At 48.8% G+C, this 23,082-nt stretch overlaps 2 protein-coding genes across 2 annotated transcripts; one reads left to right on the top strand and one right to left on the bottom strand.

Annotated features, from left to right (window-relative positions):
• On the top strand, positions 1-4,007 carry Hdhd3 (haloacid dehalogenase like hydrolase domain containing 3). The gene is made up of 2 exons (XM_021648835.2): positions 1-141; positions 2,897-4,007. Exon 2 carries the CDS (start codon positions 3,035-3,037, stop codon positions 3,788-3,790), a length of 756 nt encoding a protein of 251 aa, XP_021504510.2. The 5' UTR covers positions 1-141; positions 2,897-3,034; the 3' UTR covers positions 3,791-4,007.
• A 2,384-nt stretch (positions 4,008-6,391) lies between these two features.
• On the bottom strand, positions 6,392-22,421 carry Bspry (B-box and SPRY domain containing). The gene is made up of 6 exons (XM_060381165.1): positions 22,137-22,421; positions 18,422-18,520; positions 14,586-14,816; positions 12,964-12,989; positions 9,209-9,333; positions 6,392-7,712 (listed from the first exon to the last, which is right to left on the bottom strand). Exons 1-6 carry the CDS (start codon positions 22,371-22,373, stop codon positions 7,186-7,188), a joined length of 1,245 nt encoding a protein of 414 aa, XP_060237148.1. The 5' UTR covers positions 22,374-22,421; the 3' UTR covers positions 6,392-7,185.
• Between the last annotated feature and the right edge of the window lie 661 nt (positions 22,422-23,082).

Here is a 23,082-nt window from a genome sequence, read left to right as displayed (position 1 = left end):
GACGGGCGAGAGGGAGGAGCTTGGTGAGGCCTAGAGCAGGGCGGGGCCAGCAGGAAGGGCAAGTCCGAGGGTCGCCGGCTTTGGCGCGCCCTGTGGAGCCGGTGAAGCGGCCGCTGCTTCTCTGGTGGCTTTCCCAGCCAGGTGGGTGCGGGGACCCGGGAACGGGTGGGTGGCGCTGAGCCCTGGGGGCGCCGTGCAGCCGGGCGGGAACAGGGCCCCGGAGCCTCCTGGCTCAAGTCACCCTGCCTATGGGGTGGTCAAGCCTGCAACAGGAGCTCCAACCCCGCTATGACTTTTGTCCTGTGAGGTAGCTGAGCCTGAGACGTCCCAAGGGCTTTCAGGTACAGGCCCGGGCTGGACCTCAGCCTACCCCTCTGCGCAGTGAGAGCCCGTTTAAAGTTTTGTCTTCCTATTTCAAGCTAACTTAAACGGACCTTTGTCACTTTTCTCTAAGCGCCCCCCCCCTCCTCACCTCTATCTGCACTTGTCTGGCTGCATTCTGAACGAACCCGGGCCCCACATTCAAAGACACAGCTTTGCAGTCGGCTCTGCCTGGGGACAAACTTGCAATCGGTTTCTGACTCCAGGCAGAGTACGAGCATTCTGGGTCTTGGGTCGGTCGCCTTCCTGGGTTGGCCTTCTTGGCCGTCATACTAACTCAAGGAAGGATGGAGAAGTTGCAGCTCACAGCCAGGTAGGAACAGACTATCTTCTGTCCCACCCTGTCACAGGCTCAACAGAATCCAATTTTTGAAAGAGTATAAATATAGGTAAGCAAAGCCCAGTGGACTCTGGACATTTGGGTTGTGATATAGGCTGTGTTTGCAGGCTCACTGTGACCTTAGGCATGTAACTGTGCCTCACCAGCTCCATCATCCCCTCACCAGCCACGTGGCTGGTCAGTCTATGGAGACCTTTCTCTTTTTTTGACATTACTTCTTCTCTTCTTCCCCTCTTCTTCTTCTTCCTCCTTCTCCTCCTTTTTTGCTTTTGGTTTTTTGAGAAAGGGTTTCTCTAAGTAGCCTTGGCTGGCCTAGAATTCATAGCAATCTGCCTCCCTCTGTGAGTGCTGAGATCAAAGGTGTTTGACACCAGGATAGGCTTTCTCCTCCCCCCCTCCCTAGACAGAGTGGGAGGTAGGAGAGAGAGAGGTTTCTCTGTGTAGCTCTGGCTAACCTGGAGCTCGATGTGTAGGTAGGCTGGCCTCAAACTCAGAGATCCACCTGCCTCTCACTCTGTCTCCCAAGTGATTGGATTAAAGACGTGCACCACCATGGCCTGGTTGTAATGTTTTTTTGTTTTGTTTTGTTTTTGTTTTTTAATGAAGTCAAGTTGGAAATTTTATTAATGATTGTTTTATCATAGGCTTAAGCATGAGGGTTAGAAGGAAAAGAAGCACTCAGAGGAAGTCAGGCATACTCAACTGTGGATATGGATTTCCCAAAGAATGGGTGCCACTTTTTTAATTTTTTATATTAATTACAGTTTATTCACTTTGTATCCCAGTTGTAGCCCTCTTTCTCATTCCCTCCCAATTCCACCCTCCCTCCCTCATCTCCTCCCATGCCCCTCTCCAAGTCCACTGATAGGGGAGATCCTTCTTCCCTTCCCTCTGACCCTAGCCTATCAGGTCTCATCAGGACTGGCTGCATTGTCTTCCTCTGTGGCCTGGTAAGGCTGCTAACCCCTCAGGGGGAGATGATCAAAGAGCCAGCAACTAGGTTCATGTCAGAGACAGGTGCTGTTCCCATTACTAGGGAACCCACTTGGATACTAAGCTGCCATGGCCTACATCTGTGTAGGGGTTCTAGGTTATCTCCATGAATGGTCCTTGGTTGGAGTATCAGTCTCAGAAAAGACCCCTGGGCCCAGATTTCTGGGTGCCATTTTCTAATACTTGTAACAGGGTCATGGGCCGGAGAGCTGACTCAGAGGTGAAGAGCACTGACTGCTCTTTCAGAGAACCCAGGTTCAGTTCCCAGCACCCACAACGACAGCTCACAACTATTTATAATTCCAGTTCCAGGAACTGGAACCTTCTGGACACCTGGCTCTACAGGCACCAGACATGCCTGAGGTTCACTTACATACATGTAGACAAAACACAACACACAGATAATAGCAGTGATAACTGCATCCTGACTTTGACCTACAAGGCTGTGTACCTGAGCTCAGCTCTACCCTGAGTACTAGACTTTGCCCAGCTTCAAGGCAGGTGTTATATTTCCTGTTCTTTTTATGGGTCTCCTGAAGAACTGCACCTGCTAAGGAAATTCCCTGAGTTCAAAGAGTAACTTGGGATCCAGAGTTATAGCCTCATGGCACATATTGACTTCATTATGCCTGTTTTATAGCTTGTTGTCTACAAAGAAATCATTATTTCATACCTAGACATGCTACAGGGGATGGAAACCTGCCTTCTTCACCATCTTCTGAGCTCATAAGATGCTCAGAAATGTGTTTTGAAACGAATGCATAGATGATTTTAGTTAGCCCAAAAATCTTCATTGGGTTTTCTCTTCTGAGACAGATTCAGCCTGGGCTAGTCTCAAATTTGGTATGTAGCTAGAGATGACTGAACTTCCAATTCTCCTCCTTCCTCCTTCTCCTAGTTGCTGGGATTACAGGTATGTGCCATTATGCTTAGTTTATTCCATCCTGGGATCAGACCTAGGCTTATGTATGTGAGGCAAGCACTCTAACAAAACACAGCCAGAACTCCAGCTTCAGCCCCAAGATCTGATGAGGCTGGTGCCCTCGTGCTTTTCTTCCACAGGAGCCTCACAGGTGTTCAGAGAGTAACTCCTCTGGCCATGTACTCAGTATTTCAGAATGGAGACCCAGTCTCTGTCATCAGGGCCTCGGCGCCTATCTCACCTGTTGATTTGCATTTCAGGATCCTGTGCTGACACATTTCCAAAGTGCCTTCTATCAGCCTACAACTCTGACCTAGAAGCCACTGTTAGCCTGTGGAGGAGTGGTCTGAACCAGCTCACTAGTTCCTTTGATTCTGGGACCGCGTGAACTTGATCCCATGGCACACCGGCTGCAGCTGCGTCTGCTGACATGGGATGTGAAGGATACCCTGATCAAGCTCCGCCGCCCTGTTGGGGAGGAATATGCCAGCAAGGCCCGGGCCCATGGGCTGGTGGTGGAAGCCACAGCCCTGGAACAAGCCTTCAGGCAAGCATACAAGGCTCAGAGCCACAGCTTTCCCAACTATGGCCTGAGCCATGGCCTTACCTCCCGGCAGTGGTGGACAGAATTGGTCCTACACACCTTCCATCTAGCAGGGGTCTCGGATGCCCAGGCCACCACTCCAGTTGCTCACCAGCTCTATGAAGACTTCAGCAGGCCTTGCAGCTGGCAGGTGTTGGAGGGGGCTGAGGCTACCCTGAAGGGGTGCCGTAGGCGGGGTCTGAGGCTGGCAGTGGTCTCCAACTTTGACCAGCGACTAGAGGATATCCTAGCAGGCCTTGGCCTTCGAGAACATTTTGATTTTGTTTTGACTTCTGAGGCTATGGGCTGCCCTAAACCGGACCCACAGATTTTTCGTGAGGCCTTGCGACTGGCTTGTGTAGAACCTGGAGTGGCAGCTCATGTTGGGGATAGTTACCTCTGTGATTACCAGGGGGCTCGGGCTGTAGGTATGCATAGCTTCCTGGTGGTAGGCCCAGAGCCTCTGGACACCTCAGTCAGAGATTCTGTACCTAAAGAACGTATGCTGCCCTCCCTATCCCATCTCCTGCCTGCCCTTGACCTTATGGAGACCTCAAGCCCCACATCATGAGACTGGTGAGGAAAGTAGCTGAGACCAAATAAATGTTATAGGCAGGGAGTTCCTTCTTTCTCCCCTCTCCTGCAGAAGGAAGTGCCTTGACTCCCTCTGCAGCCCCCATAAATAACCATTCTGAGCATGGAACAGTGAGGGCTTGGCAGTAGGCTGGACTCAGCTCACTCATCCATACATGTGTCCTTTTTGTCATTACATGATGTGTGTGAATGTGTGGAATGTGTATCATGGCCTGTGTGTGGAGCTCAGAGGATGATTTTGTAGACTCTGGTCTCCTTTCAGCTTTACATGGGTTCTGGGGATCAAACTCAGATTGCAGAGTTTGGGCAGCAAGTGCTGTAAGCCAATCACCTATCACCAGCTCCCTCTGTCCCTTTTCTACCTCAACCCCCACTGCATATCCACAGAGGGCCCATCTATTCATAACTAGTTTTTGTTTTGTTTTACTTTTTTCAGGTGGGTTTTACTCTAGCACAAGTTGTTGTGAACTTACTCTAGTCCGCAATGGCCTGGGAACTCATGATGATTTCCTACATCAGCCTTCTGAAGGCAAGGATGGCAGGTGTGAGACACTTTCAAGAGCTAGGGATGTAGATCACAAGCACTTGCTTGTGAGGTCCTGGGTTCAAATTGTAGGCATGTGCACAAACACTTTCAAATGCTGTTTTTACAGCCATGACTTTTTATCATTGGAGATCTGAAACCTCACTGTGCAAAACACAAGATCAAAGAAGCACAGGAAAGTTGAAATAGAAATCCCCTCTCAACCCTCGGAACCTCAGGGTCAGGTGAGTTTGAGAGTAAGGGCGCTGGGCTGTTCTGTCCACTACACCCGAGTGGAGGACACTGAGCCTTAAAAAGAACACGTTTTTGACTTGTGCCTGCCCTACCTCACATAGCTCAAAGCTATCCAGCAGGGGCAGAGGTGGCATAACTCCCCCCTCCGCTTTACATATGGGCATTGTGGCACACGTCTGTAACCCCAGCATTCTAGAGGTAGAGCCTTCAGAGTGAGCTCAAGGCCAGGGTGGGCTATGTGAAGCAGTGTCTACAAGAAAACAAAAATGGAGACCTGGTAAAGGCTCAATGAGGAGCATTGGGAGCTCACTGCAGAGGCGGCTCAGTGGTTACGAGCACCAGCTCCTCTTTCAGAGGACCTGGGTTTGATTCTCAGCACCTACATGGCAGCCCACAGCTGCAGTTCCAGGAGATTGGTGCCCTCCTCTGGCCTTGCAGGTACCAGGCATACACATGGAGTACACATATATGCATGCAAAACACCCATATGTGTAAAACAAAGATATCTAAAAAAAAAAAAAAAAAAAAAAGTCTCTTGCTTGCTGCAAAGCCTGATGGACCTCCATGATGGAGGGAGAGATAACTCCTATAAACTTCCTCTCACTTTCTCACTGCTGCAGCATGTGTGTGCCCACATATGCGTGACACGTGTAATTGAATGTAACTAAAAAAAAATGAAAATTCTGTAACAGCCACACACTAAAGAACATTAAAAACAAAAGACTCAAAAAGGTGGGGAGGGTAGTGAGATGTCTCAGCAGGTAAAAGGCACTTGTCAAAACTCAGGATGAGCCAGGCAGTGGTGGCACACAACTTTAATCCCAGCACTTGGGAGGTAGAGGTAGGCTGATCTCTGTGAGTTTGAGGCCAGCCTGATTTACAGAGCAAGTTCCAGGACAGCCAAGGCTACACAGAGAAATGCTGTCTCAAAAAACAAAAGAACAAAACAACAACAAAAAATGTAATGCCTCATGTTTGACTTAGGACCCCACAGAGTTGGAAGGAAAGAACTGACACCATAGAGCTGTCTGATTTCTACACCTGCACCATGGCATGCAAGTCCCTCCCTCATACTATACAAACACAGTAAATTAAAAATTAACTAAGAGGGACTAAAGAAATAGCTCAATTGGTAAAGTGCTTGTTGCAACCATGAACCCAAATATGACCCCTAAAACCCACATAAACTTAACAGGTACAGTGACGTACGCTTGGAATTCCAGCACTGAAGAGACTAAAACAGGCAGTTTCTTGAGGCTCACTGGCCAGTCTAGTTGATGAGGCCAATGGGAGACTGTCTCAAAAGAGGAAATGGCACTTCTGAAGATGCCACCCAAGGCTATCCCCTCTGGCCTCCACATGCATGCACCTACGTACATGCATACCCCAATAGACACACATGAACACACACTGTTCTCCAAAGATCATCCTCCAGTCATCCGGGACCACATTCTTCACGGCACTAAGAGGCTGGCAGATGCAGTGACTGTCCCGCAGGCAGACTTTGTGGCCTGCCCCCCACCCCTCCCAAGGGTTTTCACACTGTTCTGTCTGCAGTGCTGGGGGTTCAACTCAGAGCTTTTGGCAGCTAGCCAAGTGCCCTGTAACAAGCTTCGGGCAAGAAGACCCATTATTCTCAAACGAATTCTTTATGGAGGAAATGGCCAAGGAAATGGACTTACTCTTGGCTCCAGTAACAGTAACGTGGCTTTCAGCTAGTTGGAGCCATGATTCACTTTTTTCTAAGCATAAAGCTAAGGCCACCATTCAGCATGGAGCCAGTTACCAGCAAAGACACCGTTATGCCTTTAGAAACCTTTAATAATATCACATTCATTCATTAAGGCTAGCCCTCCTTTCCCCTCAGCTCTGGCTTGAAGCTCTCAACCCAGGTTTCCACCCTAAGAAAAGAGTCATGATGCATGGTGCTCAGCACAGACAGCAGGAAAGTTTATCACCCTTATTACAAGTAGGTCCATGCTGGAGCTCAGCCTTAGGGCCTGGGGACAGATGCCAACAACTGTGCTGCAAGGTTTCCTGGAGATAGGACAGAACATGGGAAGAGGCCATGACACTCCCAGGCCAGTTTTCTGGCCAAGAGCAGCTTGGAAGGTTGTGTGCAAGAAAAATATTCTCTCCACATGGTGCATCATGAAACAGACCAAGAAATACTTAACTAAGAGGTGAGGGAGGCTTCACCACAGGCTTCTCTGCAGTGAGGCACCTCCAAGGACTGCAGTGCTTCTTCAGGATCTGCCACACCACTGGTCACCCGCCTACCCAGCCATCTGCTCCCTCACTGTACCTCTCTGTACACTAGCCATGCACCAGGCACCATGCTGGATGCCAGCGGCACAGGTTAATGAGACCCTTGGAAGGGCACCGCATGGTGGGTTTGAGAGAATAAGGCCAAGAGAGCAACAGGATCCTCCCAGACCACTAACATCAAAAGGAGTCTGAAGGAGACCCACATCTCCAAAAGTTGCCCATAGGGAACACTGCACTCATCGTTGAAGAAAAGGACACTAGCTGGACGTGTGACCTGACCTGCAAGGGTGATGGGGAGGTGGATCTGGTCTGACCGTGGCTAAAGGTCAGTGAACGATGGAGATTATCTGGTCAGCCACAGCAAAAACTGGGAAGAGCGGCTGAGGGAAGGAAGCGCGGTGGATGTGAAGCACCGTCCCTGAGGCAGGCTCGTAGAAGATCAGCTCTCCCGCCTGCAGGTCCAGCAGCATACCCACCTGTGCTGGACACCGAAGCAGCCCCAGAGGCTCGTGCTGTCCGTTGTGTGAGAAATGGAACTCTTGATCATAGCGGGAGAAGACCCAGGAGAAGGCATTGTGGCCCAGGCGGCAGTCACTGCCAGAACCCTTCCGGGACAGCTGGGCTGAAGCCACGCCCACTTTATAAGCTCGACTGTGCTGAACTTTCACTGTCCAAGCATGGAGGCCGGCCAGGAAGGCGGTGGCAGCCAGAGCATTGGGCAAGTGGTCAAAGCGTTCTGGGCCATCTGAGCAGACCTTGGACTTCTTGGCACTGAAGGTCAGGGTCCTTCGATCTTCAGACAAATGCAATAAGGGGCTGACAGTCCTTTCATCAATAAACACCTTCTCCGTGCCTGCCAGAAAGAGTTCTCAAGGTTGTACGAGGGTCTTTCCCCAATCCTATTCCTAATCCGGTCCTACGAGGTAGTCAAAGCTTTCCTGCCACTCCCTGAGACCTCAGGCAAGCCAAGCTATTTATTCTCTCTGAGCCTCAGCTTCTTTTTTTTTTTTTTTTTTTTTTTTGGTTTTTTTGTTTGTTTGTTTTTGTTTTTGTTTTCGAGACAGGGTTTCTCTTGGTGTCCTGGACTCATTTTGTAGACCAGGTTGGCCTCGAACTCACAGATATCTGCCTGCCCCTGCCTCCCCAAGTGCTGGGATTATAGGTATGAACCACCACACCAGGCTAGTTTCTTTGTCTTTAAAGTAGGAACCAAATATGACTTATCACTTACAGAACTTATCAGGTACTCATGGGGATTAGATCATATGTGTTAAGTGCCTCATATATAATACTTGCTGAGTAACTATAGCCAAGAAAACAGTAGTTATTGATCTAAATCTTCATCTACAAACTCTGATAGAAATAAAGGCCAGAAAGGAGAAATGAGTTGCCCAAGTTTTCATGCCAAGTTGGTGGTAGGGTCAAATGAAGACCCAGTATTTTAGTATTCTCATATCATACTGCTTTCTAGCTGATCCTATCTGTGGCTTCCAGAGCTGATACCCTGAAGACAGAGCCTGGGAAGTAGGAGACATGACATAAGCAGTTCTCAGAAGTTAGCTAAACAAACAACTGACAGCTAAATCAGGCACCATCGGATACCAGAATCTAGAACATACAAGCTAATGCTTATAGTCATATATATATATATAAAATCTGCAGGGGAGAGTTAAAATTGGGAAATCTTCAGTCTATCACCACTGGGCGAGCTTCCATCCAACCCAGGGGAATTCTGGGAGAGACAGTCAGGGTCACCTCTGATGCCCCAGTATGCAGCACAGGGCCAGGCCCACATTTGCCACCAGTCCATGTTTTGTTGTTCTCTTAAGATGGGGTCTCAGATAGGGAGATAGTTATTCACACTGGCCTTGGACTCAGACTCTTCCTGCCTCTGCCAACCAAGTGCACACCTGGGCTTACAGGTGTGCATCACCTCACTCAACCATTTCAGCTGATGTTTGTTAAATGAATGAGTGAAGCAAATCCAGGCAGCTTCATTGTAGACCTAGATGCCCTCCAGGTGGCTGTCATTCTACTTTTAAAAGAAACCTGATGTTTCCAATAAACACTGAAGATCTGCCTGAGAGGCAAGATGTAATGAAGACATGACTTAAAGGAACATAATTAAGCCTATACCTAACCACAGAGAAGTGGGAATGGCCCAGACATGGAAAGGATCTAGTCCACTGCCCAGCTCCACCCACAGCCTTGGCCCTACTGCAAGGCTGCTTCCAACATCACTGGCTACCATCACAGACGCACTAATGCCCAGTGTGACCAAGCGGCACCCTGCAACCCCAACACACACAGGCAGGCAGGCAGGCCGTGCTGGACTCATGCAGCTCTGACCTGAGAGAGACCCGAGAACGGACGTTGCCCAGAGTTGAGTCAGTAGTGGGCTCCAAGCACACTTCTCATTGAAGCTTAATTTGTCCGACTCCTGGGGATCCAAAATGCCCTCTGCTTCCTCGGCCCTTATGCAAGGAAAAAGAAGAGAGAGAGAGAATCAGGAAGGTTATGGAAATGCATCTGGACCTGCATGGGTGAGGGGAGGAAGACAGAAGCAAAATCCTTCCTCTAGTAGAGTGACACCAGGATTGTATTAGCAAGAAGGGAAAGTGGCTAGTTGCCCCCAGGGCTCTTCATTCTGGCAAAGCAGACAGCTTATAGGGAAATACACTCTTGGGGCTGGTATTAAAAGTGGGGGCAGGAGAGAGCTCAGCATCAATACACCCCGTTACTCCAGTTCCAGGGGATCAGAGAACCTCTGTAAACACTTGCACCTATGTGTACACAACCAACATACACACATACAGCATGCAAACAGGATAAAACTAAATAAATCTCAGGGAGGGGCAAGCGGGAGGCTGTGCGCTCCAAGTTGTAAGTGACTAATGAGTGCTCTCAGTAAGCTGATAGCAGAGCCGGAATAGGTTCTGGGATAGATCTGCTGTGTGATAGCATCTGTCTATTACGCTATCCAGAAAATGTCTCACCTCCTCCAAAACCCACTACAAGAGCAAATGTCTCTTCAGTTTAGTCCAAAGATCCAGCCAGTCCTTGGCTCCTAAACACAAACGCCCCTACCTGAGGATCACACAGCACTGAGACATTCAGTCAGCAAGGGGGAATGCCTGGAAATGGGGAAGGTGACTCAACAGGTTAGGTACTTGCAGGGCAAGTTGTGGGCCAGAGGTTGAATCTGCAGAACCCATGTCAAGCTGGGTGTGAGAGCTAGCATGCACCTAGAGTCCCTGTGCTTCTAAGCAAGATGGAAGGTGGAGACTGGAAGCCCAAGGCCCAACCAGTCTGCTGAAGGCCTGGCTAACAACAAAAAGACCCTGTCGCAAACAAGACAAGAAACAGCAAGAAAGGCAAGAAACAGCATCTGACTGTTCCCTGACCTCCATATGCATACCATGGCACATGCACAATGGATTTACACACACAAAAACATGCAAGCATACATGTAGACACCACACACCCACACGAATAGAAAAAACAAACTAGAGCTGGAGAGACGGTTCAGTGGTCATGAGGACTTGGTGCTCTTATAGAAGACTCTGGTTCAGTTCCCAGCACCCACACGGCAGCTCCCAGCCTTCTGTAACTTCAGCTCCGGGGATCCAATGCCCTCTTCTGATATCTTCACCCCCTGAACATGTGTGGTGCACACACATAGTCACAGGTGCACACAAATATACAAAAATCAGACAAATACAAAAAACTTACAGGGGGGAATGGCTTGGGGCAGGTTGCCATTTCCCCAGCTGTTTGGCTTCGGTGTTTACTGTTTCTATACATGATTAAACTTCACTGTGATGGGAAGGTGGTAGTTATCGCACCTGACACAAGCACAGAGCTTTATGAAAGGCACTTAGAAAAACAGGAGCTGGACTCAAGTCCTATTTCCTTGTTAAAAAATGGAACAAACTCAGAATGGATCCCAAGTACCATTTGATACTGTTTTTTTCCTTGACATGAAATGAATTCTCAAAGGGAGAAAAAAAGTTGGAATTTATCCCAACACTTTGCAGTCTTCTGACCTGGCTTCTCCGGAAGAAATTTCCTACCACCTCTAATTCTGAAGACGGCAGGTCACTGAGCAGTGTGTGTCTGATGCTTGCAAAGTCTCTGAGAGACTGTCACTGACTGTCCGGGCCTGAGATGGGCAGAGCCTTAGAAATGGGGAAGTGCAGATGCTGACCACAGGCCCTAGCAACAAAGGCTCTTTGTGGGTGGAACAAGAGAGAGCCTGTGCTCTCCAAGCATGGCAGCTCTATGTGGAGAAGCCCCAGCTAACAGGTGGAGATGAGGAGGAGCCAGTGCCAGCAATTAAGCTGCCCTTCTAAGACAGACCCGAGCCCACACACGGATGGAAGTCACCAGAGCCAGCTGGTGCAGCTACTGCGTAGAGAACACAAGGCCAGGCCAGGTACAGCGGGGCTCGAATACAGCAAAGCCGGCTGGAATCTGAACGATCCGTCTATGCCGCGGGGACTTGTTGCCGCTCTTAGGCAAGCGCGGAGCCCAGCCGGCATGGATGTGGAAACACCAGGGCCAACAAAGGCATTTCATTAGATAAGTGGGATTCCACCTAGACAATTCCACCTAGACAACAGCCCCTGAGAGAGAATAACCTCAGCTAGAGCACAAAGCACTACACACAAATCTTCAATTCTATTGGTAGTTTTGCCAGGGAAAAAGTATGGACTCAATAATTCAACAATGTGTGTGCTGAAGGATGGAGCCAATGAATAAAGCCTTGCTGGGAGCTAGGGTTCTTTTTATCTTACTTTTTTATTTATCGCTTTTTTGTTGTTTTGTCTTGTTTTTGTTTTTGTTTTGAGACAGGGTCTCTCTCTGTAGCCCTGGAACTCTCTGTGTGGACCAGGCTGGCCTTGAACTCACAGAGAGCTATCTGCCTTTGCCTCCCAAGTGCTGGATTAAATGCATGTGCCAACAGGCCTAGCCTGGGAGCCAGGGTTCTTCATGTAAGCTATAACTACAAAATGGGGGGGGGGGGCAGGCAAAGGCAAAACATTGCTGAAATTGGAAGTTAGGACACAAATCATGCATAAGAAGTTACACATATGTCCGAGCTCTGGTTGAAGGCCCAGCACAATGACATGTCAGAAGCAGTGAGAATACTTAATGCCTCATCTTGACTTGGAAATACCTTATCCTAACAAATATGAGTATAAGACCCCTGGAGAAACAACTTCCACACGAGCATAGACAGGTACATACACACACAGCCACATCTCAGACGGCTGAGCTGACTCCGTGGATAAAGCTTGTCAACCCGAGTGCAATGCCCAGGGCCCACATGGCACACGGAGAGGATCAACTCCCACAAGTCGTCCTCTGACCTCCACACACGAGCCATGGCACACCCACATGCACCCCCCATATGCACAATAACTAACTAACTAAATAAATAAATAAATATTTCACATCTTTGAAACCAACCATATCTCTAGGGAAATGAGACTTGGAGAGTTGATAAGGACTTGCTTTTAACTTTCAATTTCTTTTCTTTTTAGAGGGCTGGGAATTGAACCCAGAACCTTGTACAAGCTAGGCAGAAGCTCTACACCACCAAGCAACAACCCTAGCGAGGTGTCTTTTCACCTTGCCTGGCAAGTTCTGTCCACTTGGCCATTTCCTCGGGCCCTGGCCTCTCAACCTTTTAGTTCCCAGAGAGACCTGTTGAAATTCTTTAACTACTGAAGAAGATGGAAAATTTGAGTGGCAATGCAGACTTAAGTCTTGAAGATTCTTTTACTGCAGAAAGTTAGGAAGAGGAGACAAGAGGACGGGTGAAACCAGGCCACAGTTCTGGGTCTCAGCATTCTTATCCATGGTGACCGTGGCTGAAGTAGGGTAAAGTTTAGGAAAGCCCTGGGTAATAATATTGTTTCACTGCCTTTCTATATTGATCTAAAGAAGCTATGGCAGGGTTGGGGTTCAGGGGGATGACCTCTGACCTTGGAGCCAGGCCCCAGGAAGTTGCTCAGCTACACACCTGGAGTACAATGGCCTGGGAAAAAGGTCTGGGGGGTCTTGGTGACTGCTTGAGCAAATCACAGAACCATACTCACCTCTCAAAAATCTCCTGCTCCTTCTGCTGCAAGAGAAGAAAACAAGGTCAGGCTGGCAGCAAAACCCAGCAAGTGGACACAGCCTCAGCACACTTCACTGCATACAACTGTGTGTAGATGCAGACCCCACAGCAAAGATCGAGCACAGAGCTTTCTGGGTTGCTGTCCCTCCCATGCCCACAGGCTCATGAGTCACCCATTGCCCCCTACTCTGAGGCATCCCGGGCACCCTCCACTTCACTTCAGGATCATCCTCCGCAGACCCAGATCCCCACTGCCACCTGCCATGGAAACTACCAGCTCCTAGATGGCTGCTGACTTTCTGAATCTTTTATTGTGACTGTCCCAGTGGCTGGGACAGAATGTACCCTTGCCTGGAAGCTGGAGCTGAATGAACGCACAATCTAGGGCAGTCTCCATGGCTGCCCTACTTGAAAGGCAGGGGGCTGGCCTGGTTGTTCTGCGTTCTCCTCTGCTCTACAGTTTTGCCTCAAAACTGGAGGCATCTGCATGTCTATAAAGTACTTTGAAAAGCAACACACTGAATATCAATTGCACTTATATCTGGTAATACCAAGAATGTATTTTTTAATATTGGTGCCCTTGGCTATGCCAAGCACAGCCTTCTCCCTGGTTACTGCTGAACTTTCTCCACCTCCCTAGATCCCTGTACCTGGGTACTTTTCTTTTTACTTCTAAGTCAGCCAGGAAGCTGTCTATGATCCACTGCAACTGCTTTGAGGGTGTCCAGGCCCCTACGGGAGTCCTCTACTGCTGTGCCGCAGCCTACTTGTAAGTTTATGTACTCATCTCTGGGTAAGGCTGGAAGCCATTGTAGCTGTATCCTACAACTCTGCCCACTACACAACACTTAGGCACTCAATAAGCATTTTCTTACCATTGAAAGTATATTGTTATAAGATGCCAAAATACTCAGATAATTTATTCCCATCTTATATTAAAAATTGAATGAATCATCAGGGTGCGGTAGCACATGCCTGTAATCCCAGTACTTGGGAGGCAGAGGCAAGAGGATCTCTGAGAGTTTGAGGCCAGTCTGGTCTACAAAGTGAGTCCAGGACAACCAAGGTTACACAGAGAAACCCTGTCTTGAAAAAAAGTTTTTTTTTGAGTTAGTGATATTTACTTAAATATAGTAAAGAAGATGGATATAGGGACTATTGCATGGGGATTTTGCAGTCAATGAAAGAGACTGGGCTCAACTCTGAATACAGCTTGGGAATCGATGGCCATGGACAGGATAGAATGGGTGGGTAGAAAACCACTAAGCAGAAATGGTGAGAAGGGGGATCCAGGCTAAAGCCAGCTAACAGGATTCCTGCTGAACACAGGCCAGAGTGATCAGACATCACGCGGTGAGATGTGGATCTGATAAATGCCAAGGGTTATCAGATGGCAGTGGTAGGGGCTTTTGGCCAAGCTGATTTTGCTGGGTTCTTTGCCGAGGAAGTGCATAGATGGGCCCGCATGGAAGAAGCATCACAGTATGGTAAAAGCAAGCACAGTTGCTCATCCCTGTCCCAAAGGCCCAGACATTCTCTAAGCCTTCAAATGTGGGGCACCCTGGCCAACCTCCCATGCCTCACCCTCTCCTGACTTACAAGCAGCTGCAGGTCATCCATATGGGTCAGCATGCCCACCAGGCTGGTGCGGAGGGTGTCCAGCTTCTGCAGAGCCTCAGTCCAGTGCGCCTGCTGAGTCAGGATACTCTGGTGGGCCCGCTCTTCTTCGTTATGTACCTGCTCCAGTAGCCGTTGTTCCTCACTCTCACACAGGCTCCTCACCAGACTCAGCCTCTGGATGACCAGTTCCCTCGCTGCACTGGCCATGCTCTGGCAAGAGGTAAAATGAGGAGTCAGATCCTGGCACAGCTCCAGTCATAAGCAGGAGAGTTGCGGCTTCGTGGAAACAATGCCAATATTGATTGACAATGTCGGCCATGGGCAGAGTAAGGAGAATAAAGGCACTCGAGCCAGTTCTTTTGACATCCCAGCATTTAGATTTCCCAAAAGTGGTTTAAGAGAGAGAAAAACCTGAGATCCAAATGCCCATGCCATGTCTCAGAAGGTCACGGCCACAGTATAGGAGGCTTAGAGAGCAATTAGAATTGCCTGCTTATTCCACAGTCGGAAACATGGTGGCCAAGAGACAAAGGGAGGGGATTACACTGATCACAGGGCAGAAGGGCCTTAAAGAGTCATTCTCATCAACTAGACCAATACCAACCAGGCTCTACTTGAAAGTTCACTCCGCCCCGAGGTCAAAATCTTCTCACCTCCCAAGGCTTGCTCATTCCAGCTGGTTCCAAAGTAGAGATTTACCTTCCCTAGAGGAGCTCCGAGGAAAACCGTCAGACAAGGCTGGTAATGAGCATGATCACCTCACTCCCAGTGCTCAGGGTCTGCCATGCAGTGGGAACCTCCAAGTGTGGACTCAGTGACTGAGTGGGGAACCCTCTCGCCAGCTCTGACACAGCGAGCCGTTCTCCTGGCTGTCAGCCTAGCGCTACTCCCCCGTGCCGCACAGCACACCTGCACTCGACTCTTGCCGGACGAGTCAGAGTAGACCTGCCTCCTTCCACGCCAAGGACAGCCAGCTGCTTCCCTGGGCCCTGTTCCTGAAGACCTGCCTTGTATAGTGCGGGGAGCAGTCACCCCTGTTTTACGCAAGAAACCAAGACCCATGTTCCACCCAATGTGCAGGAGAGAACAGCTCAAAGAATAGCAAAGAAACTCACCTGCATCTGAAACACACGGATTCTCCTGCATTATTATAAACCCGCTTCCCATCTGGTCTCCTGGCCTCCACTTTTGCTGCCTGCACTATCGTTGTAAGACAACTCAGTCTTTTTGCCCTCCAACCCCGGTGTGTGTGTGTGTGTGTGTGTGTGTGTGCCACATGCACATTGGATCTCTGGGAGTCAGAGTTAAGTGCAGTTGTGAGCTACCCAAAGCAGGTACTAACCAAACTCAAAGTCAGGTTCTCTAGAAGAGCAGGAAATGCTCTTACTACTGAGCTACCCTGTAGCTCCTAAACTTAAGCTTTTCACCTTACTGTTAAAAAAAAAAAAAAAAAGCTTTTCAGTGGCTTCTCTTTGAATCTCTGTAATCAAGAGGATGAGACCCAACTTCTCCCTGAATCCCTGAATCTTTTCCTTCTCTGAGCCGTTTCTCCCCAAACCTCTGGCCTCTCTGATTTTACCTCTTGTTGCTGCCTTACCTGTTCTTGGGCTGCTTCAGCCTCCCATGACTCTACTGCTCCAGCAGGTCAGGCTCCCCTCTGCCAGGCTTTTGTACTCGCTAACCTCTGCGCACTCTTCTCTCAGTGTGTGGTTCATTAGTTCACACCTTAGGTTTCTGAGCAAATACAAACCTTCTTTTCTGTGTACTGTGTGTGCCTGCATGCATGTATGTGCACGTGTGTACACCATGGGGTATATGTGCAGGTGAAAAGACAACTTTATGGGATTAGTTCTCTTGTTCTATCTTTATGTGGGTTCCAGAGGACAAACTCAGCTCACTGGCCTTTTGCAGCAAGCAGTTTACCTGCTAAGCCATCTTGCCAGCCCTAAATATCAACCTTTCTCTCTTTTTATTTTTAACATTTTATTTATTATGTATACAATGCTTTGTCTGCATGTACAGGTACCTGCACACCAGAAGAGGGCACTAGTTATCATTATATGATGGTTATGAGCCACTATATGATTGCTGGGAAATGAAGTCAGGACCTTTGGAAGAACTGCCAATGCTCTTAACCTCTGAGCCATCTCTCCAGCCCCCATACCAACCTTTCCTAATGAGAACATTCCTTATCACAGCATGACTAACTGAAGCCCTGTCCTCAGACATGCTGTCCCTCTTCTATTTCCCTCTCCCTCAAAGAACCTATCACCCTCTGACATAACATACATCGGATTCTTTCTTGTCCATCTCTCTTGATAAAATGTAGCATTCATGGAAACAGCATCTTCATGTTTCAGTCACTACACAGGCCAATGGTGCCTGTTAAGTGGAAGTGCTCAGTAAGAATTTGTTAAAGAAATAGAGAAATGTTGGAAGTCTTCCACTTAAAGTCAGGATCCGATACTGTAGCATCTAGTCTATATTGTACTGAAGGTTTAGACAGTGCAATAGGACAAAAAGTTAAAAATAAAAATAAAAAAGACAGACTGAGGTAGAGAAATCAAGATCTCCTGCAAACAGAAGTGGAGACAAACACAGACTAGTTGGACTCCTAGCTGCTTTCTGGTTCCTAGCTCTGGTCCCTTTAGCTTCTGAGAGACCCCTGTGCCCTGCCATGAAGATCCCTGTTTATGCCGGTTTAGTTCACGCAACTGAAAGAACTTGGGTAAGGTGCTAACTTATTCCATATGCTGTGAGTGTATGTGGAGGTGAGCTAGGAGATATGCACAGAGAACTTCATGGGGCCCTGCCCTGAAGGGCCTGCTTGAGAGTGAAAAGTGACAGTGGTGATGAATGAAGGATCAGCAGCATGACGTAGCAGCAGCAGCAGCGGCCTGAGAGTCAGAGGCTCCAGGACACAGAACTGACTCCAGTGAAGCAGCGGGGCCTTGGGCAAGTCAACTAACTTCTGTAAGACGTATTTCCCCATCTTCACATAGGGATGCTCAGTGCCACCTACTGCATGAAGTTGTCATAAGAGTACTTCAAAGAGTCCTGGCATGGAGGCCCTTGCCTGTAATCTCTACACTCCAGAGACAGAAGGAGGAGGATCAGTAGTCCTTGGCCATACAGCAAGTCTGAGGCCTACCTAAGCTACACAAAACATTGTTTCAATAAAGAAAACCAACCAAACAAAATAATATCTCCACACATGCTAGAGATGCACACCAACGGCAGAGCATTTGCCTAGCATGTACCTGACCCTGGCTGGGTTCAATGCTTCAGGCTGGTTAAAAAAATGAGTAAACCATGTAAAAACACTCAAGGATTTTCATAATTCTAGGGATGGGCACAAAATAATTCCATAGTAAAAGATATATAAGTGTTGGGGCTGAAGAGATGGCTCAGTGGTTAAGAGCATTTGTTGCTCTTGCAGAGGACCTGCGTTCATTTCCCAGCACGGCTCACAACAGTCTATAACTCCAGTTCTAAGTGACCCAATGCCCCCTTCTGATCTCTGCGAGTGCCAGGCACACATTTGGCACACATACATACATGCAAGCAAAAATTAAGACACATAAAATAAATAAATCTAAAATTTTTGCTGAAGGAAAAGTACTAGTCTTTCTGACTTTCTTACCCAAAGTTACCAAAAACACTGCTTTCTAGTCTGTATCTGTGTAGTGAAGGAGACAGTCAGCCGGCTCCTCCAGTAGCACCATGAGGTTGTAAGTCAGGGATCTCAGACTGTCCTAGACCTGGGCTAAGCTCTGATCCTAGGAGGACGCAGTGCGGAAAGGAGAGAGAATTACCGCTGCTTTCTGGTTCTTTCCTTGCAGGACCTCCGCCATATACTTAGTGATGCCAGCACTCTGTAACTGCAGCCTCTCACAGTGGTCCACAATCTTGTTCTGCAACACAAATGACCTTATCATGTCTTTATTCAAGCACACGGGCCACTCACTCATTGTGTGACTTCTCTCTTATGCTCCACCCTTAACCACCCACTCCAAGGTCCAAGCCAGATATCATCATCATCAAAAATGATACTACCCCCAAAACTTTATGTCCCACATATGCCTAATCTTGTCTTTTCTTCTAGCTCACTAATACTGGACTCCCCATTCCAGTAATTCATTTGGGGTCTTAGCCGGGCGCTGGTGGCACACACCTTCAATCCCAGCACGCGGGATGGGAGGAGAGGCAAGTGGATCTCTGTGAGTTTGAGGCCAGCCTGGTCTACAGAGTAGGTTTCAGGATAGCCAGGGCTACACAGTGAAACCCTGTCTCAAACACCCCCAGGACCCCTCCCCCCACAAAAAAACCCAAAAGGCACTTGGGTCTCGATGGGACTACCCACCCCTTCTCTCTCCTCTCCTCACCATTCACTACTCCCACTTCTGTTATTCTTTCCAGTTGGTCATCACCTCAGAGGAACCCTGTGAGAACTCCCAAGTTAGGCCTCCTTTGCCAACCTTCAAGCTTCCCCATTACCACAGCCTTTTTCCCTGAGGCAATCAGTACAGGCCAAGTCCGGCTCAAAACCTCCCAATGATTTTTCAATATTGTCACAGCGAGAACAAGTCTCTTAGCCAACAGGTCCTACCTGGCACAACTCCTTGTTACCTCCTACTTCACACTAACCTTCTTTTCACCCTTCAAAAACACCAGATTTATCCAGTCTCAAGGCCTCGGGCTTATTGTTCTTTCTAACTTGAGCCACAGTCTCTGCTGATTATCTTGCTCCCTCAATCCACCCTTAGGCCACCTCCTCAGAGATGCTCTACCTGTCTCATCGCTATCTTTGCCTTGCTTTATTTTATTTCTCTTACTTTTTATACATATTTCTGTGACCCTACTACTGGAGCAAAATCATCACTGTCTGGCCTCTGACCTACCATCTAGAATGAAGTTCCTATATATAAAGGCCTTAAATGAATATTTACTGATGAGAAACCCTCATTGCCTTGACCACAAGCAAGTCAGTCAGCAGTCCTCAGTTCCCACAGGCACTGGCATCAACCATAAAGGAACAGGGAAATGAGGAAGCTGAGGTGGATGGTAAAGAGGCCCACTCTAGGAGCCTCTAAAGTGGCTGGAGCCAGACTTTCCCACTCCTTTCCAGCAGGTAACAGCTGGAGCTCTTCCAAGCAGAGGTCCGCCATCACTCCCCTAAGAATGTCAGTGCCACTTGCCACGAGGCAATCCAGCGGCTTCTTCCAGGAGCCCTTCCTTCCTACTGGAGTCACACACCTGGGGACTGCGAGGGCTGAGCTGAGCTTTTCTCTTGAATGTTTTATGATATACACTAATTATACAGAACGTTCCCCCGTGACCCTTCTATCACAGCCACCTTTCATGCCTTTTCTCCCTTTCCCAACTCTCATCCTCTCTTCTTTAATGCCCCCCTTTTCTAAGTTTCGTGTCTCTCTCTCTTTTTTTTTCCTTTTTATTACTTAAGAAATTTTTTGAGAGCTGGAGAGATGGCTCAGCGGTTAAGAGCACTGACTGTTCTTCCAAAAGTTTTGAGTTCAATTCCCAGTAACCACATGGTGGCTCACAACCACCTATAATGAGATCTGGTGCCAGGCACGTAGGTATACATGCAGGCTGAACACTGTATAGATAATAAATCTTAAAAAAAAATTTAAGACAGAGTTTTTCTGTGTAGCTCTGGCTGTCCTAGAACTTACTTTGTAGATCAGGTTGGCCTTGAACTCTCAGAGATCCACCTGCCTTTACCTCCCACGTGCTCAGACTAGAGCTATGAAATCCAAATTGGCCTCAAACTTGCCACTCTTTGCCTCACTAGTGCAGGGGTGTACCACCACACCCAACTCATGCTGTCTCTTCACGGCTTGTTTAGGTTCCATGTGTGAGGAAAAAAATGTGTGACAGCTGTCTTTCCGAATCAGGCTTGTTTCACTTACTGTGGTTGTCTCCGTGCCTACCCATCTTCCTGCCAATCACATAATTTTATTCTGTATTCTGAAATAACACTGTAGTGTTTTTATATATGTAAATACGATCAAATTTCTCTTATTCATCCACCCAATAATGAGTACCTAGGCTGGTTCCTAACTTGAGCCTAACTTCTAACTAGCTTAAAGGCACAAATCCAGAAGCTAAGGGCAGTTCAGTTGAGCTGGTCCTATTTTGTCCAGGTCATTAATGATTATGCTCCAGAGACAATTTCTCTGCAGGATGGAGGGAGAGAAGTGTGCTGAAGGCATTGTGTACTCTAGGACTGGGGATGTAGCTCGGTGCTCTAAAATTCATGAGGCTCTGGTTGAATGAGGGGGGCGGGGGAAACAAAAAAACCACAACCTCTAAAGTAGAAGGTTGAAAGAGGGCAAGATTCACTTCCCTTAAGCCAACGCCAGGCATAAGTGGAAGGTCTTAGGGTGGCCCAAAGAAGGCAGCTGGGACACAGTAGCAAGCCTGCCATGCTGCCCAGCTTTCACCCCTCCCACTGCTCAGCTAGGCATGATGACTACTTTTCAAGGTTTTCCATGAAGTCACTTCCTCTTCCTAACCACTGAGGTCAAGCAATGGTTTCCTCTTGCCCAGTCAATGAATCTGCCCTCTTAAGCCCTGAACATTAGGAGTCTGGGAGGAGTTACCATCCTGCTCTGGGCCTCCTTCTCCTCACCTGAAAAACCCGAGTTATAACCCATGCTTCAGAAGCCCAGACGGGATGGAACGAGATGACAAATATCTAAGTCCCTAGGAATTTGTAAAATCCTTACCCATGATGCAAGCTGATTTATATCAACTTTACTCGAGTTTATTTTCATCATCACTGAGTAACTGAACCCTGCTGGCCCCAGTTTCCAGTAAGGTGTGTTTATTACAATCAGGTTTGAATAAGTGATGTCCCCAGCGACAGTTCTCTGCACAGCAGGGCTCAATGCCAGGGAGGGGCTCGGAGAATTAAGCTGTTTTACCAAATTGAAAAGAGTTCCCCAGGGGCCACAGCTAGAATGAAAGGAAGACGGTGGCACCAAGGTGACTTGGTCTCCAATCTCAGCAGCTCAGGGAACAGAGTGGGGGTTGGGGTGTAACAGGAAGATTGACCAGCCTAGAGCCACGCTGAGCCAGGAGATGAGGAGGCCCTAGGAGACAGAGAGAGTCCAGTCATTCTCCCCACCCCATCCGTCAACTTCAAGCATAGCCAGCTTGGAAGGGAACTAGATCCTTCACCAGGAAACCTGAGGGAGAGGAGGAGGCTCTGGGTCAAGGAGTGAGGAGGGAACTGAGTTTTTTTTAGGTCAGCTGTAACAAACACGTGGTATTATGAATGCCCCGAAACTACTGATGAAAGACACCAAGCTAGGTTCCGTGACTCACAGGGAGAGGGTAGGACTCGAACTTGGATCCAGTTTACTCCAGAGGTCACGCCTTTAACCAGCTGGTTCTGCAAGAAAAGCCACAGAAGCTCTCCTTCTCCTCCCCTGGTCCCTGGTCCCTACTAGCTGGCCCGCCCCGAGAGAGAGACACCCCAGTTCCGGCCCCATGCCCGCTCACTCTCAGCTCCTCGGCGTGCTCCTCGGCCCGGCGGACGCGGTGCCGGTGACAGCGGCCGCCCAGCCCGGCGCAGACAGCGCACACCGGCCGTCGCTCCGAGAGGCAGAACCCGCTCAGAGGCTCGCCGTGCTCCGGACACAACCGGCCCGGTTCGGAGCCCCGCCCGGGCCCCCGCACCAGCCCCGGCCCCGAGCCGGCCTGGGGCCCGGAGTCCGGCGCGCAGGCTTCCGCGGACATGGCCGAGTGCCCCGCGCCGCGCGCTCCACCTGTCGCAGGTGTCGGGGGTGTGGCTTCTCTTGTCCACACCCTCCCAGGCCCCGCCTTCTCTGGCCCCGCCCCGCCCCGGCTGCGCCCGCGCGCGAGGGCGGTCCCTCCTGCAGCAGGCGTCGGTTCTTTGTGCGGTTAAGTTGTGCCGGGCCCAGTTTTTAAAACAACTAACAACCAAAACTCTAGTGCCTGTAAGACACAGCAAAACAAAAAACTTTAGTAAGCACTTACGCAGTTTCAGGGTTTCGCTAAGTGCATTGTTTAACAGCCGGTTTGAGAGGCAGCTTTAGGCAGATACTTAAATCCAGCCCCTCAGTGGTCCTGACTGTTAAAGGGGTTGAGAAGATCTCTTTCACGTACTTGCGTGAAGAGTAGATTAATGAAAGCACTTGAAACGAGTCAGGTGTGGTGGCACAAATCGGTAATCCCAGCGCTTGGGAGGTGGGGGTGGGAAGATCAGAAATTCAAGGTTATTCTTGAACACACAAAGTTGGAGGCCGTAAAACCCCTCTCAAAGACACAAAATCAAAACAGAAGATGTAAGTGGCGGCACGCGCCTTTAGTCTAAGCATTAAAAAGGCAGAAAATCCGCATTTCTGTGATTAGAGGCAGCCAGAGCTATAGAGTGAGTCAGTCTTAAAACAAAAGGCTACAACAAATCAAAAAAGCATGAACAGCG

Source organism: Meriones unguiculatus, chromosome 3 (genome assembly GCF_030254825.1).
Source record: "Meriones unguiculatus strain TT.TT164.6M chromosome 3, Bangor_MerUng_6.1, whole genome shotgun sequence".
NCBI classification, from domain to species: domain Eukaryota; kingdom Metazoa; phylum Chordata; class Mammalia; order Rodentia; family Muridae; genus Meriones; species Meriones unguiculatus.
The sequence above is the reverse complement of the archived record's forward strand: the minus strand, read 5'-3'. Positions and strand labels throughout refer to the sequence as shown.